The 14,743-nt window shown below is 40.7% G+C and overlaps 1 protein-coding gene across 1 annotated transcript in view; it reads right to left on the bottom strand.

Moving 5' to 3' along the window:
• The window catches only part of Dbt (dihydrolipoamide branched chain transacylase E2), a 48,768-nt gene that overhangs the window by 2,690 nt on the left and 31,335 nt on the right, over window positions 1–14,743 (bottom strand). Inside the window, exons 4-9 of the mRNA XM_012515960.2 lie at window positions 11,738–11,859; window positions 10,981–11,197; window positions 10,571–10,737; window positions 5,896–5,973; window positions 1,490–1,681; window positions 1,187–1,258 (exon numbers count right to left, since the gene is read on the bottom strand). Coding sequence (XP_012371414.1) covers window positions 1,187–1,258; window positions 1,490–1,681; window positions 5,896–5,973; window positions 10,571–10,737; window positions 10,981–11,197; window positions 11,738–11,859 — 848 coding nt within the window. The remainder of the gene's footprint in view (window positions 1–1,186; window positions 1,259–1,489; window positions 1,682–5,895; window positions 5,974–10,570; window positions 10,738–10,980; window positions 11,198–11,737; window positions 11,860–14,743) is intronic.

Here is a 14,743-nt window from a genome sequence, read left to right as displayed (position 1 = left end):
AAATATTTTCATTTTTGCATCTCTTATATATAAATACATATATTTAGAAGAAAATAAATCACTTTAAGGAAAATTAAAAGCAAAACTTTGTCAAACAGGTGTGATGGTTTGGAAATTATAGAAAGCCAAACTCTTGTGAGAACAAAAGTTGTTGGGAAGAGAATGAATGATAAAGAAGTTATCACACACTGCTGATTTGGGGGGCAGTGCTGGAGGCCGAACTCAGGACCTTGTGCTTGCTAGGCAGGCACTTACACCACTGAGGTCTCTCTCTGGTCCCCGGACGTGTGTGTGTGTGTTCCTTTGCATTCCCTTTTGGCCTGAAGGGAAAGTGGACATTATTATAGAGAGTAATTTAGCAGCTATCTGCTAGATTTCGATGTCACAATATAGGAATAAAGTCATGAAACACAAGTCCCAGGACACTGGGTATGGAAGCACACTAACTACCACAGACAGAGGATTTCCTTAAAACATGAAGAGCAAACAGCAAAGTTAGCATAGTGCAATGACATTTATTAATGATCATTCAAAGGGGTACCTGTGAGCTTTTCAATCATGAGTCACTACGAATGTCCAAGCCCCCTCCCCTTAAATTGTGATCAATTGGTACTGAGTCAGCATGGCATAGTTTTTCCAAAATTTCACGTGGTCATAATGTTCAGTCATGGTTAAAGGTCACTTAAAGGTCACTGCAGCTTTATTCTAAGTCAGCATCTCCTGACTCATGACCACAGATCATTTGTGTTGGGACCACCTGGTTCTTGTCTAACATACGAGTATGGAGACTCTACATCTAAGGCAAAGGAATCCGCACTTGAACTAGCTTGCCTAATGATTCTTTGAGCGTAAGTTTTAGAGAAATGCTCAAAGAGGTACCTCACACTGTTATGAATAACAATTCAAACTGGTTTATTATTATTCTTTGGTATTTTGCAAAAAGATATTTTGATAGAAACAGATTAAATGTATTTGTGGTTTCCCATAAAGACTCACAACTGTGCTTGATATAATTCTCAACGGTAGATCCACACAGAAACAATCCAGATCTTTATGAAGAAATAACTAACTTACTAGCCAAAGTTCAAACTCCAACCTACAAGGTGAGGGTACACTTTAGCAATGAGTACTCTTCTGTGTGTTTCTTCTCCAATTTATTTGTTCTCCAATCATTTCATACACATACCTTGATGGATCCAAGGGCCCCAATTGCTACTTCGGGTGGCAAGATCACTGCTTTGGCATAAGTACCACCAATCTAAGCAAAAAGAAGGAAGGAGGGAAGGCAGGAAGGGAGGGAGGGAGGGAGGGAGGGAGGATGGAGGGATGGAAGGAAGGATGGAAGAAAGAAAACAACACAACACAAAAGGAAAAAGAAAAGAGACACAGTAAGCCTTCAGGGAGAACGGTAAGTGACATTTCATACTTTCAGCAGAGCACATGATCAGAATAGCCACAACGCTGCTTATGAATTGAACCCCTTACTCACCGATCCAATATTGGAAAGAGTAAATGTCCCTCCGGCAAGGTCAGCAGTGCTGAGCTGACCCAGGGAGCCCAGATTTTGGAGGCGGTTCAGCTCGGTGGCAATCTCAAACACAGAGCGGACCTGAACGTTCTTCACATTAGGAACAACCAGCCCCTGCTCGGTATCCATCGCGATCCCGATGTTGTGAGCAGCCTAAGAAAGAAAACCGCTCTTGAAGCTACTTTAGTCAGGTTGGCAGTGACTCAAAAGATATAATTTTAAAAGGATTTTTATGGTTTTTCTGACAAAAATAACTTTGTTGGTAGGAACACAGGTTAGTCGTGTGCTACTAGCGGACTGCTGAGCTATTACAGACTTCCTGCAAAACGCTTGACAATAAGTGCTGTAGGTGTGTAATGTATTAGGTGAAAAAGGACAAAGGCAAGTTAAGGAAAAATATGCAAAATTTCATATATTCTTAAAAGAACATAAAATGAAACTTTGTAAAACGTGTAGTGTTAGCAATTTCAACTGAAGAGAGGACAAAGATTGGGGGGGTCCTTATTTATCCAGAGAAAATTTCAAGTCTAGATGGAAGATACATATCTCAGAATAGTGAATTATATTTGGGGCATGGATTGAAGGTAAATATTATTTTTTCTTTTCATATAGAAACTTTTATTTAAAAAGCATATGTAAGGGCCAATGAGATAGTTCAGCAGACTAAGAGCCTGCTTAGGCAAGTGCAGGGACTTGGATTTGATCCCCGACACCACATGCAGTCCTAGCCCCACCCCTGGGCACACTGAGCTGGCCACGGACACTGGGTGTGGTGGCACAGGCCTGTAATCCCAGCACTGGGAGGCTGAGACAGGAGGATCACTATGAGTCCAAGCTGCATAGAGAGACCCTGTACCAAATATATTAAAAGGAAAAACATATATAATATGATCTATGTCATAAAATTCTTGGTATAGATTTTAAAATAGCATAATAGAAAATACAAAAACCTAATTTATTTGCTTATATTTTTTGTGTATTTATTGTCTAAGTTTTAAGCATCATTATGTTCCAGTAGGAATTTTATTTTCTTGTAGCATATAATCAGGAAGTATTAAACCAAAACCAAAGACAACTGGCTGTATTAATCACATGAGAATATTTTAGGATTGACTTCCCAGAGTATCTACACTTGCTCTAATTATCAATTTTTAATGAGAAATGTACATTTCTCATTAAAAAGATCAACATCCCATAAAGTTGTCAGTCTTAAGAAGTATTCACCCCAAACAGAAGAGTTCGCTCAAACTGAATTCAATTTTTTAACTACTTTTCTTACCTAAATTATTCTCATTTTTTAAACTCCAGGGAATTTAATCTTGAGAAAGCTGCTTGGAGTAATTAGGGGAGGCTACTTAGAGTGGGGTCCGTAGCCTGCGTGCGCTGACACATCTTAATTTCTTTCCATCCCCTACTCCTGTTCAACTCTTTTTCAGGGGGAGGGGTGGGTACCAGGATCGAGCGCAGGACCTTGCACATACCAGCAGGCACGTATGCCACCGAGCTATATCCCAGCCTGCCTTCCAACTCTTGGTTGCCTTCCATTTGTTTTGTGTTTTTTTGATTCTTTTCTTTTTTATCCTCTCCCCTTCTTATTTGAAAAAGATCTTCCTACTTTCTATAGCTACCTTTTATTTTGCTTTTTATGCATATTTTGAGTTCTCCATAGAAGAGAAATTATGTGGCATTTAAGCTTGTATGTTCGGCTTATTTCATTTCGTATTATAGTCTCAGTGCCAGGAGTGGTGGTGCTCATTCATAGGCCCAGCACTTAGCAGGCTGAGGTAGGAGGATCATTGTTAGCTCAAGGCCATCCTGGGCCGCATAGTGAGTTCAGGACACACCTGAACTATATAGCAAACTTTGTCAAAAAAAAAAGAAAGAAAGAAAAAGGTCTCAAGGTACGTCCTTTCACCAGTGCATGCCTCCCGCTTATCATTCTTCAGGGCAGAATAGTGCTCCACTGTGCAATGGAAGCACATCCTCGTTGCCTGCTCACCCGTCAGGAGCACACAGGCTAGTTCCAAGATTTAGCTCTTATCAGCTGTGCTGCTATGAATATAAACACTCATGCATCACTGTAATACCTAGAAGGGACAGCAAGACATCCTGGTTTTACTCTTTGGGAAATCTGCACCCTGACTCCCACGTGGTTGTGCTGGGCCACATGCCTCCCAATAGCGACGGCCTTCTTTTGCCCCTGCACCCTCGCCAGCGTTTGCTGCGACTGGCTCTCGTGGGGCGAGCCGTTCCTAAGAAGGCTGCTGTAACAGCCAGGGAGGCTGAATATTTTCACGTACTTATCGGCCACTTGTGTTTCTTCTAAGCAGCGTCTCTTCATCTCACTAGCCCAGTTTTCACCGATCTTTTATCTGAGGGGGGTCTGATTCCTTTGAGTTCTTTACGCACGTTGGGTGTTCGTCCCCAGCCCAAGGTGTAGCTGGCAACTGTTTTCACATTCCATAGGTTGTCTCCTTACTCCGCTGTTCCGTTCGTGGTGAGAACCCTTTCCATCTGGTGTGAGCCATGTGCTGGCGCTTGCTATTTTACTTTTTCTCTGTCTGGGGCTCTGCTCAGGAAGCCCCTGCCTACGCCTATCTCTTCAAGAGTTTTGCCTATTTTATCTTTTAACAAATCAAGTGTTCCTCTTTTACCATTTAGATCACTGATCTATTTTTTTCTATATTTTTTATTTTATTGAGAAACAAATAGCAGTGAGACAATTTCAAAACTGATTAATCAGATAGTTTCAATAATTAATACATTGTACACTGTTATCTTCTTAGTGGTTATCCACAGTACAAGATACAGAAGGATATCCTGTCCAAATACTATCAGTACAAATCTTTCTTCTCATTGGATTAAGTGAAAGTCGCTGTATATCTACCCTATTCTGTACATACAGATACAAAATAGTCCTTCTTCTGTATTCCCTTTTTTTGTTTATTCCTGTCAGAGATGGGTATTCCACTGGCATCTAAATACGCTAGGTGCGTGAATTCAGCAAAACAATCCAACACAGTCCAGCAGTCCACTGATCTATTTTGATTTCAGCTTAGTACGTGGTAAGTGACATGGGCCTAGCTTTAATCTTTGCATATGGCTACCCAACATCGCCAGCACCACTTATTAAAGAGGCCATCTTTCCCTCCAGTGTAAGCTTTCAGCCCCGCTGCCAAAGCTCAAAGAGCTGACTGTGCCTGGTGTGGCTCCTATACCTTCCTTTCTGTTCACTGATCCACATGTCTGGTTCTTGGCCAATATCACGCTGTTTGTAATCACTGTAGCTTTGTAATATAATTTCAAACCTGAGATTGTGATGTCTCCTCCTTCTGGGTCTCTCCTGGTTCCACATAAATTGGGATTATTTTCTATAGATTTGTGAGTAATGCTATTGGTACTTTGGTTGGTGTTGGGTTAGGATTGTATATCATTCTAGGAAGGATGGACATTTTGACTGTATTGGTTCTGCCTATTCAGGAACAAAGGACATCTCTCTATTTTCTTTCTTTCTCTTTTTTTGTGTACAGGTTTTCACTATGCAGCTCAGACTCGTAGTGATCCTCCTGTTTTCTGCCTCCCTAGTGCTGGGATTATAGGCATGCACCACCATGCCCAAACTCATCTTTCTATTTTCTAATGTCTTCTTTCATTTCCATTTGTTTTCATAATGACATAATATTGTTGTAGAGGGCTTCCACCTCCTTAGTTAGGCAAATTCCTAGGAATTTAATTTTTCTCGATATTAATGTGAATGGTTCTGCTTTTCTACTTTTTTCCTCAGTGAGTTCATTATTTTTGCACAAGAATGCTATTGATTTTTGTGTGCTGGCTCTCTATCCAGTATACTGTTGAATTAATTTGACTATTAACTGTAATTCTAGGGGTATTTTCATGGATTTTTTTTGGAGGGATCTTGCAAATAATGACATTTTGACTTTGTCTTTTCATATATAAATGTATTCCTTTTATTTTTTTTGTCTCTTGTCTGACTGCTTTGGCACATGTTTTGAGGACTATGTTGAACAGGATAGTGGACATCTTTCTCTTGTTCCTGATTTTAGGAGGAAAGCTTTTAGTTTTTATTCCTTTAATATATCAGCAGTAGGTTTGTCAAAAATGACTTTTATGACAATTTAAAAATCTAAACAGTATCATTATTAACCAGCAAAGGCATGGACAACAAATTATACTTAATTTTCTGTGTGATGACAGGAGGGAAACCAAGGGCTTTGTGTGCTCCAAAATTTAGTGCTTTACACTTTTATATCCAGCCTTCAGAAGGGTGACTACCTGAGGTACCACAGAAGCCTAATCTTTGCACAATCTTCTACTGATAACAAGTACGTTCACAATGCATAGCCAACCTTATACGTTATAGTCTGGCAGTTTTCATCCACCGAAGAATTAAGGATCGGAAACTGCAGTAATCCCAAAGAAGCAGCCTGTTTTAACAGAAAGAGAATGGAACGTTGGTACTTTCAACCCTTAAAAACCAGAGGATTAAAAGCAAGGAAAGATATGAAAGGAGACTTATGCTGAATTTTATTTAAGTCTGCATATACTGAGGCATATTACTGCATTTTCATGGTTAGCTTCAAGCAACATAAAATTAGGTCATCCTAATCATCTAAGGAAAAAAATAGCTGGGGGTGGGAGTGCATGCCTGTAATCCCAGCTCCTCAGGCAGCTGAGGCAGAAAGATTGCAAGTTCCAGGCCAGCCTGGCAACTGAGCTAGGTCCAATCTCAAAATAAAATAAAAAGAGCTGGCACTATAATTCATTGCTCCCTTAGCTCAATCACCAGTCACAAAAAGAGAAAATTAACAAACACTGCAGATAGTTTGTAAACATCAAGAAGATTTTCAAAATAATTATACGGATTAAACAAACTTCAAAGAAAATGTCCCAGTTCTGACTTCCTCATGGTCATGCAGTATCTTAACTTTTTCCATGAGAAGCAAACCAGTAGTTCAAAAGTACAGCAGGAAGCTGGGGATGTAGTTCAGTGGCACAAGCGCCTGCTTGGAAAGCACAAGGTCCTGAGTTGGATTCTGGTACAAAAAACAAAAACAAAACAAAACAGCAGGAATCAAAATGCAAAAAACAGATAAGCGACTTCCCTGTGCAGAAAGCACAGGTGATAAGCTTTCAGAATGCACTGAGGACAGGAAGCCAGTGCTGCGCCCGCCGGTGTCCTTGCCAAGTGAAGGTCAAGGTGAGTTCAGACACGTCCATCAGAGCCCAAGCTTTCTGAACAGCACTGTTGTGTCCTCCGGTCTGCCTCCCCCTAAGCTCAACCCTTCTTTTCTTCTTCTGTCTCTAAGAGCAGTCCTCCTTGTCTAAAGTCATGCTCCCCACCTGCTTCCAAAATGCCCTTCATATTTAAAGGGCTCTCTGCCCACCCAGGAACTAGCACTGCATTTGGTGTCCATTACACTTAAAGAGACAGCAAAATAAAAATGTTTATGATTGTTCTTTTTTAAAAAAATTGTCTTTCTCAACTTCCTTGTCTTTTCTCCCATTGTGCTATTTCTGGCTGTGGGTTGCTGGCCTTGACAGAAGAAAAGAATCTAATCAAATCTTTGAATTAGAGAGTTAAGGTAGGAGTTTAAATATACAGAGTAGGTTTTCATAGTTAATGGTTTACTTAGAATAGGTCATGGAGGTAGCTCAGTGAAAGATAAATACAACAATAACATTTGCTGTACGTTCCTTAGTCCTTACGACTTGAAAGTTTCAACAAGCATTTGATCTAGTAACTGTAATTTTCATGTTCTTTATGTAAAAAGCCATAACTCAGGTCAATCTAAAAAGTTACATATAAAAATAGTGCTTTGATCCAAATTTTCTAAAAGGAAATACAAGCTAAGTGTCCTTTCTTCCTCTGTGTAATATTCTGTAGTATTTTCTTTTTCTCTAAGTCAAATCTGTACCTTTTTTTTTGTGTGGAACTGGGGATTGAACTCAGGCCCTTGTGCTTGCCAGGCAAGCGCTTATTCTACTGAGCTATCTCCCCAGCCCCAAATCTGTACTCTTGAGAATAAACACATTCAAAGTGATGCAATTATAATATGGCACTCTTCATTTTAAAATTAATATAACTTTAAGGTTTTTATAAATAAGAAATAAAGACGGAAATATGACATCATAATATTCTGAATCAGTTTTTGCCTGTAGGCAATATGGCCATCTGGTATAGAGTGAGGCAACAGAAAAACAGATGAAAATAAAATTGGAAGTGACCATGGACATTAAAGTCTGTTATACTAAGTGGAATTAAGATTATCCGGACCCAAACATAATTAGAGTGGTAGATTGAATTCAAATCCACAAAGCCAAATATTTTGGTAGTACTATACTCTCAAATGTTCTGAAACTTATATTTCATTTTAAAACAAAGTGCACTAGATTTTATTTTCAAACTATAGATATTTCATTCAAATTGCAACAATGAAGAAAAATGGCAAGAAGAAATTCAACATGTAAACAAATTTGCCCAAGATCAGTAAGCGGAACCTGACCCGAAATAACAGTGAGGCCGTCTTGCTGCCTAAGATAAATGTAAGACCCCATGGGGCGGGGGCTTTTCTCTTTTTTTGAGGTCCTCTTGCTATGTAGCTCCAGGCTGACCTTGAATTGACTCTAGCCCAGGATGGCCTCAGCTTTGGGTCAGTATCTACCACTCTGTCTTTCTTTTTTTTTCAGAGTGTTTTGTTTTCTTTTGTATTTTAGGGAAGGTTTACAGGGTATTCAGGGTCTCACTACTAGACCAGATTTGTAGTGATCCACCTGTTTACAGCCTCCCAAAAGCTGGGATTTCAGGCACGCGCAGCACGCCCAGTCTCAGTTGCCAGCTCGATGAGCCCCAGGGTCAGGGCTGGCGTGTCTCCACCTGCCTTCCACCATGTCTTCTCAGTATCTCTTTTCCTTGGCTTCTACTCATTCTGCAAATCAGGCAAGCAAGCTCCCACGTCAACCATGGCTCACTGGATCAGGGTGCACTGTCATTTCCACTCCAGTTTCTTTACTGAACCTTACTGTACACAACCTACGTAAGCATGTGACTGCTACCTACTTCCCTCTAAAGTTCTTTCTCCTCTCTGGGTCCAAGAGGGTGAAGCAACAGGTCCATTCTTGTACACGCCCCCCTGTGTTCACATCCCTTGGTAGTGCTGTTGTGAGCGCTAAGCTCAGTCACGAGACTTGGTTTTTGGCCAATGAAACAGGAATAAACTTTGATGTAAGAGAGCTGGCAGTGAAAAGCTTGGCTTTATTTCCTGTGAGACCATTACAAAGTCTGTCCTTGCGCCACTGAGCATGTCTGTCCCATTTCTTCATTCCTCTCTGTCCGCACTATGACACCACGTCCAGGCGACAGGCTGGGGAGATGAGGGAGACAGCCGGGAGAGAAGCAGGTCACCCCAGCCAGGTCTTCCCACTCCAGGAACCCTGCCAGTCTGTGAGCGACTGCAATGAAGGGAGACTCAGCCCGCGGCAGCAGCCTCAGCAATGCTCCTGTAAACTCATGTGAATCAAAGCAGCTGTTGCTCATGTTATTTATTTGTAGTTGTTGCTTATACCATTACATTAAAGCCAGGTAGTTGGCTCCTACGTGACCCTTTCCTGCTCTCCTGTGGACACAGCACGGCCTCCAGCCTCCAATCACCCTTTCACTGTTCTTGCCAACTCAGCTTCTGCTTCCACCTGCGAAACCCGTAGCTGCTGTCCCACTCATATAAAATTTGGGTGCCGCAACCCGTGTGTTTCAATTGCCTCCTCTGGAGTGAAAATGTCCTCCATTTATTTGGAGACCACCACTCGGCACAAAGCATCCACTTGTCAGAGTGGTTGCTGAAGGAGAGAGATTTCTTTTCCATATAGTTCCAAATCCAGTGAAGATATAAAAAAGTACACACTGGTGGTAACGGGAAACAAAAGAGTATGTGACTCCAACAGGGACAGCCACTTAAGGCCTAGCAGTTAGACCTGATAAGGATTTTTTTTTTTTTTGCTCCGAATGCCTTCAGGGCAGGTTTGGCTGGATTGAGTTGTGGGGATCGAACCCCAGCAACCTGAGCCTGACTGCTTTGTTGAAGCAGCCACTTAAAGAGCTGAGCTATGGGGCAGGCCCCCAGTTAGACCTGAATATGGCTTGGTATTCGGGCTGCGCAGCTGGTGAGTGGAGAGGGTGGGACACTGCAGGTGGAAGTGTGCATGCCGGGGCACTGTGGGGTCTAATGTGATTCAGACAGATGGCGTGACTGTGAGACAGTGCAGAGAAGCAGGCTGGAGACTGCAGTGTTCTCTGTACGTCACCCTGAGGAGTTTGGAAGCCACCCGAAAAGCAACGAAAGCAAACTACTGAAAAGAATCAAAGACTAACACAATTGGATTTATGGAAGACCAGCCTTAGTGCATAAGGAAGAAAGGGCTGGGACGGCACCACACTGAGCGAAGGCACTTTTGAGTAAAAGAGACCAGAACCAGAAACTTGCTTTTGCATTTGTTAGCTGTGTGCTCCTGACAAGTTCCTCAACCTCTCTGAGCCCTGATTTCCCTAAACACAAAGTAAGGGCAGGACTGTTTACATGCCACACGGCAGCTGCTCTACGCAATGCTCACTGATGTGGGCTGCACTGTAAACTGCGTACCGCCTGCTTAGACTTTATCTAACTCTATTTCATACTGGCTTCAAGGCGTCGGCATAAATTTGATAAACCCATAAACAGATGTCTGCGATATGCAAATTCAGTATCACATATAATTTTAGAATAAAACAGGATCTTTTGGTGATCCTGTCAGAATTAAAGGTTTTAATTAGCTGTCAGGACAATGCTTATCTAGCCCAAGGAGATAAGTAGATAAAAATATGGCACAGAGATTTCAATCTTAGAAATCCAAAAGAAACAATGAAGTAGTGGGTTTGCAAGTTTTTCTACCTATACGATGTGGTAAGAAGTAATCCAGTTAACACCCTGCAGCTTTGTAGAAGATGTAAATGTCTTACTGCAGCCTTGTTTGAAGTGAATGAAATCTCACCTTTATGAAAAAAGGCATGAAGGAGAGTCTAATTCCACGAGCCAAAGCGATGGGCTTCAATTCTTCCCGTAGCTTACGTAATTCAGTCACGTCGACCTCATCACAATACCCGAAGTGCGGTATCCTCAGCGCTGCGGACATGGTCTTCACCATTGCTTTCTGAAAGCCTGGGAGATATTCAGTCATAATTTGTAAGTCTGTTCATGTATTAAAATACAGAACTTAATAGTACACGGAAAGTGAAGTGCTCCCTAGAAAAATTGTTGTTTCACCATAAGAAAATATGTACTGAATTTGAATTTTTCTTTTAGTAAGATTTGAAAATGTCACAGTATAAGCATGCATTTCTTGAAGTAGTTTCTCTAAAAATAAAAATACTATTGCTTTATATTACTGTCATTATTTATTACCTGTTACAGGTTCTATTTTGTCTTTGCCTATGAATACTGGAGGCTTTGATATTGGAATGGGAACAGTCCTGTCTTTTGGTTTTGGTGGAGGTGGTACAATTTCAGCTTTTGGAGAAGGAGGTAATATGGCTCCTGTTTGCTTTTCCAAATAGTTGAGAATATCTTCTTTAAGTATTCTGCCATCTTTTCCTGAGCCAACAACTTCACTCAGCTTAATCTAGAAAGCAACAGAATTTATACTAAAAATACAATTACTTAAGAATAAATATGTATTACAGTTTAAAAATGGAAAGTGATTACTGTTTCTTTTTTTCAATGCAGAGTCTTCCTATATATTCTAGACCTGGAATTCATTATGTAGCACAGGCTGACCTTGAATTGCATGTTGCCTACCAGGTAAATATGAAATAGCTTAAAGTTTGTGCCTGGTTCGGTCTTCATAGTTGATGTACTTGATGGTACATAAAATTTCATTAAGGATATAAAGCATTAGCTGCACTAATTTTTTTCCTCCCTCATTCTGTACCTGCATGAACCTAGTTTTTGGCTACATGAAACAGAGGAAGAGCAGGCATGGTGGTATGCACCTATGGCTAGAGTCTGCTGTTCAGGAGGTTGAGAAAAGAGGGCCACACAGTGAGGCTTTCTCAAAATAAGAAATTAAAATGGCTGAGGATGTGGTAGAGTAACTTGCCTGACACAGACACAAATCTAAACTTCCTATGCAATCTCAGATTTCAGTATCAAGCAAACTTACATTGTTTTCCATTGCTAGGCGACGGACTGCAGGAGTTGCTAGCGTTTTTTGGCCCTTTATCTCTTGGTGTGTATGTTCATCATGAGATACTGCAGGAGTTTCAACAACATCTTCTTCTGAATCTGGTAATAGGGTAAAACTTTAATTGAAATGTATACTATTAGAAGGCTTAGTGGCCTATATCTAAAATAAACTTTAAAAGTTAAAGTCTGTAGTCAAAATGTTTGACTACTGTAGAATGAGAAAACACTTTCCGAGTGGTTGGCGTATAAAGGGGGTAAGTGGCAATACCTGGTACTGTTTAAGTAATTGAACCTAGGGTATTTCTCATCTCGTAGAAACATATGAACGTTACAAGTTAATTTGAGAGTTTCTTCCATGCGTTTTCATCTTTTCTTCTTTTTTTTAAATGTATTTTAATACATGGTCTATAGGGTTTCACTACACAGATTGGACTTGTAGTGATCCTCCTGTTTTCAGCCTCCCAAGCACTGGGATTACAGGTGTGCGCTACCACACCCAATCTCAATTGCCATCTCAGCACACCCCGGGGTGGGGCTGGCACAGCACGCTGGGAACTGAACCCCAGTCCTTGCATCTGCTTAAGCAGGCACTTTAATCTGCTGAGCTATCTGGCTGGCCCTCTTGTTTTGTTTTTGACAGTGTCTCACTAGGTAGTTCAGGCTGGCCTTGAACTCACTATGTAACTCAGGCTGGCCTCCAAATTTCAGTGATCCTCCTGCCTCAGCCTCTTGAATGCTGGGATTATAGGCATGTGCTACCACATCAGCCTTGTCCATAAAATTTTAAATATAATAAGATTCTCATTTGTATTTATACACAGTATAAAATGAGAATCAAATATGATGTGAACTGTATGTCTCCCCAAGCTTCCTGAGATCCTGGGTCAGGCTTTTTAGAGGTGGCTGAACCTAGAGTTCGTGATTGGCTCATTGTCTAGTGCTAGAACCAGGGCTACACCCGCCCTAGGGCAGATAGCCTGCATACAATAAGAGGGAAACCAGTCTTGCTCCTCCTCTTTTGCTCTTGTTGCTTTTGTTGTCTTCCACGCCATGAGCTGTTGCCCTCGCCAGGCCACCCTGCCCTGGAGCCAGCAGATTATGGACTGAAACCTCCACAAACTGCAAGCTAAATAAGCCTTTCCTGGGGCCAGGGACATGGCTCAGTGGAATAAGCGCTTCCCTGGCAAGCGCAAGGGTCTGAGTTCAATCCCTGGTTCCACTAAAAAAATAAAAAATAAAAAAATAAATAAGCCTTTCCTTCCTTAACTTGGAGATTGGGTATTTTGTCTCAGCAAGGAAAGAAATGTAACTAAGACACTTAGCTTCTAAAATTCTGGAAACAACCTATTCTACGTTGATATTCAAGTATTATTATTATTTGGTGGTTTTATTATTATGATAAATCAGGGACTTCACACTGAGCTATATCCTGAGCACTTTTTAATTTTGAGATGAGCTTTCGCTGCACATAGGTACGCTTCCCAGGCTGGGGTCAACCATGTGGCCCTTTGGCCACGGCCTCCCGACACACGGGGTGGGATCGCAGGCCATGTGCCATCATGCCCAGTGATGTCCAATTTTAAGTAAATAAAAACTTTCCACGGATGCAACTGTGAAATGATAGTCTACTTATTCCTCCTCACTAGTCTATAGATTGGCCCAATAGAATTCTCAAAATTCTCCAAAGGGGACAAAGGGAAAGTAAAAACAAAGAAACCTGCTGGACACCAGTTCTGCACTACTTACAATATCTTCATTTCCTCTCCATCACCGTTATGTAGGATAGACACTAGTCCCCTTTTATAGACTGAAAAAAAACGAGGCTTGAGAGATATAGAGACTGGCCAAAGGTCACACACAAAACAAATTAAAGAGCTGAAATTCAATCGTAGGGCTGACTCAGCCTGAGCTGTTTCTATTAGTTCAAAGAAACTAACAGACAATGCATATTTGATGAAATAAAGGAAAGGTGTCTATTCTCAAATGTAACATGCAGCATGGTCAGTATATACTTTTCAAAAAGACTAAGCACTTTGCTGCTGCTTGCCTTCTCGGAAAACATTTAGATATATCACTTATAGAGGGGTGCCTAAGAGAGGAACTTACTTGTGATAAGTCACTCAGTAATTATTTATAGCTATTATATGAAGTTATTGGAAGAAAGCTCTCTTAATAAAATATTACCTTACTGCATGGCACTTCAAATAATTTTTACACAGTTTCCCCTTTGATGATCACAAAAGTGTTATAAATATGCAAGATGTTTAACAGTGTAGAAACAGCCATGTTAGAGGTATAGAGTTAGAATTAAAGTTAAACTTCATGGTGCTTCTCAATCGATGTGGTTTCAATGGCAGCAGTACACTCTAGTGCATGAGATTTAATCTTTCATGTGTGATCTTCAGTTGATGAATAGAGTACACCTTAAGAAGTCTTACTACAATCTTAAGGAAGAACTTTGGTTAAGTAACCACCTTTTCTCATGAAGCCTCATGTAAATTTAACAGAAAAAAAATCCTGACTTAAAGCAAATATACAATAAAGTCACATTATTTCAGACTAACTTAGTAAAAGAGTAACTGAATTTGTAAAACTATGAAAACTGAAGAAATGCAATATGCCTTGGCATTTCAAAAACTCTTTCTAAGAACTGTATTTAGTAGTCCGACTAATTCAATTACCTGGGGGGTTGGGGGGCAATGTGCTGAAATACCACAGCACACATTTGTGTTTGGAAGTTCTTTCTTCACAGCACAAATATAAACTTTAGTTTGGTGCCTGTCAAAATGATCATAAATTGAGAATTAATGACATTCAAACTAATGAGATTTCATTGCATTTTCTTTCTCAATTCAAATTATTCAAACAATAGCTAGGCATGGGTCCTGCATGCCCATAATCTCAGCACTCAGAAGACAGGAAGGAGGGGATCACTGAGAGTTCAAGGGCATAGTGATGAGAAAGCAAGGCTCTGTCTAAAAAA

The sequence above is a fragment of the Octodon degus genome, unplaced genomic scaffold, assembly GCF_000260255.1.
Source record: "Octodon degus isolate 3935 unplaced genomic scaffold, OctDeg1.0 scaffold00084, whole genome shotgun sequence".
Classification (NCBI taxonomy): Eukaryota; Metazoa; Chordata; class Mammalia; order Rodentia; family Octodontidae; genus Octodon; species Octodon degus.
The sequence above is the reverse complement of the archived record's forward strand: the minus strand, read 5'-3'. Positions and strand labels throughout refer to the sequence as shown.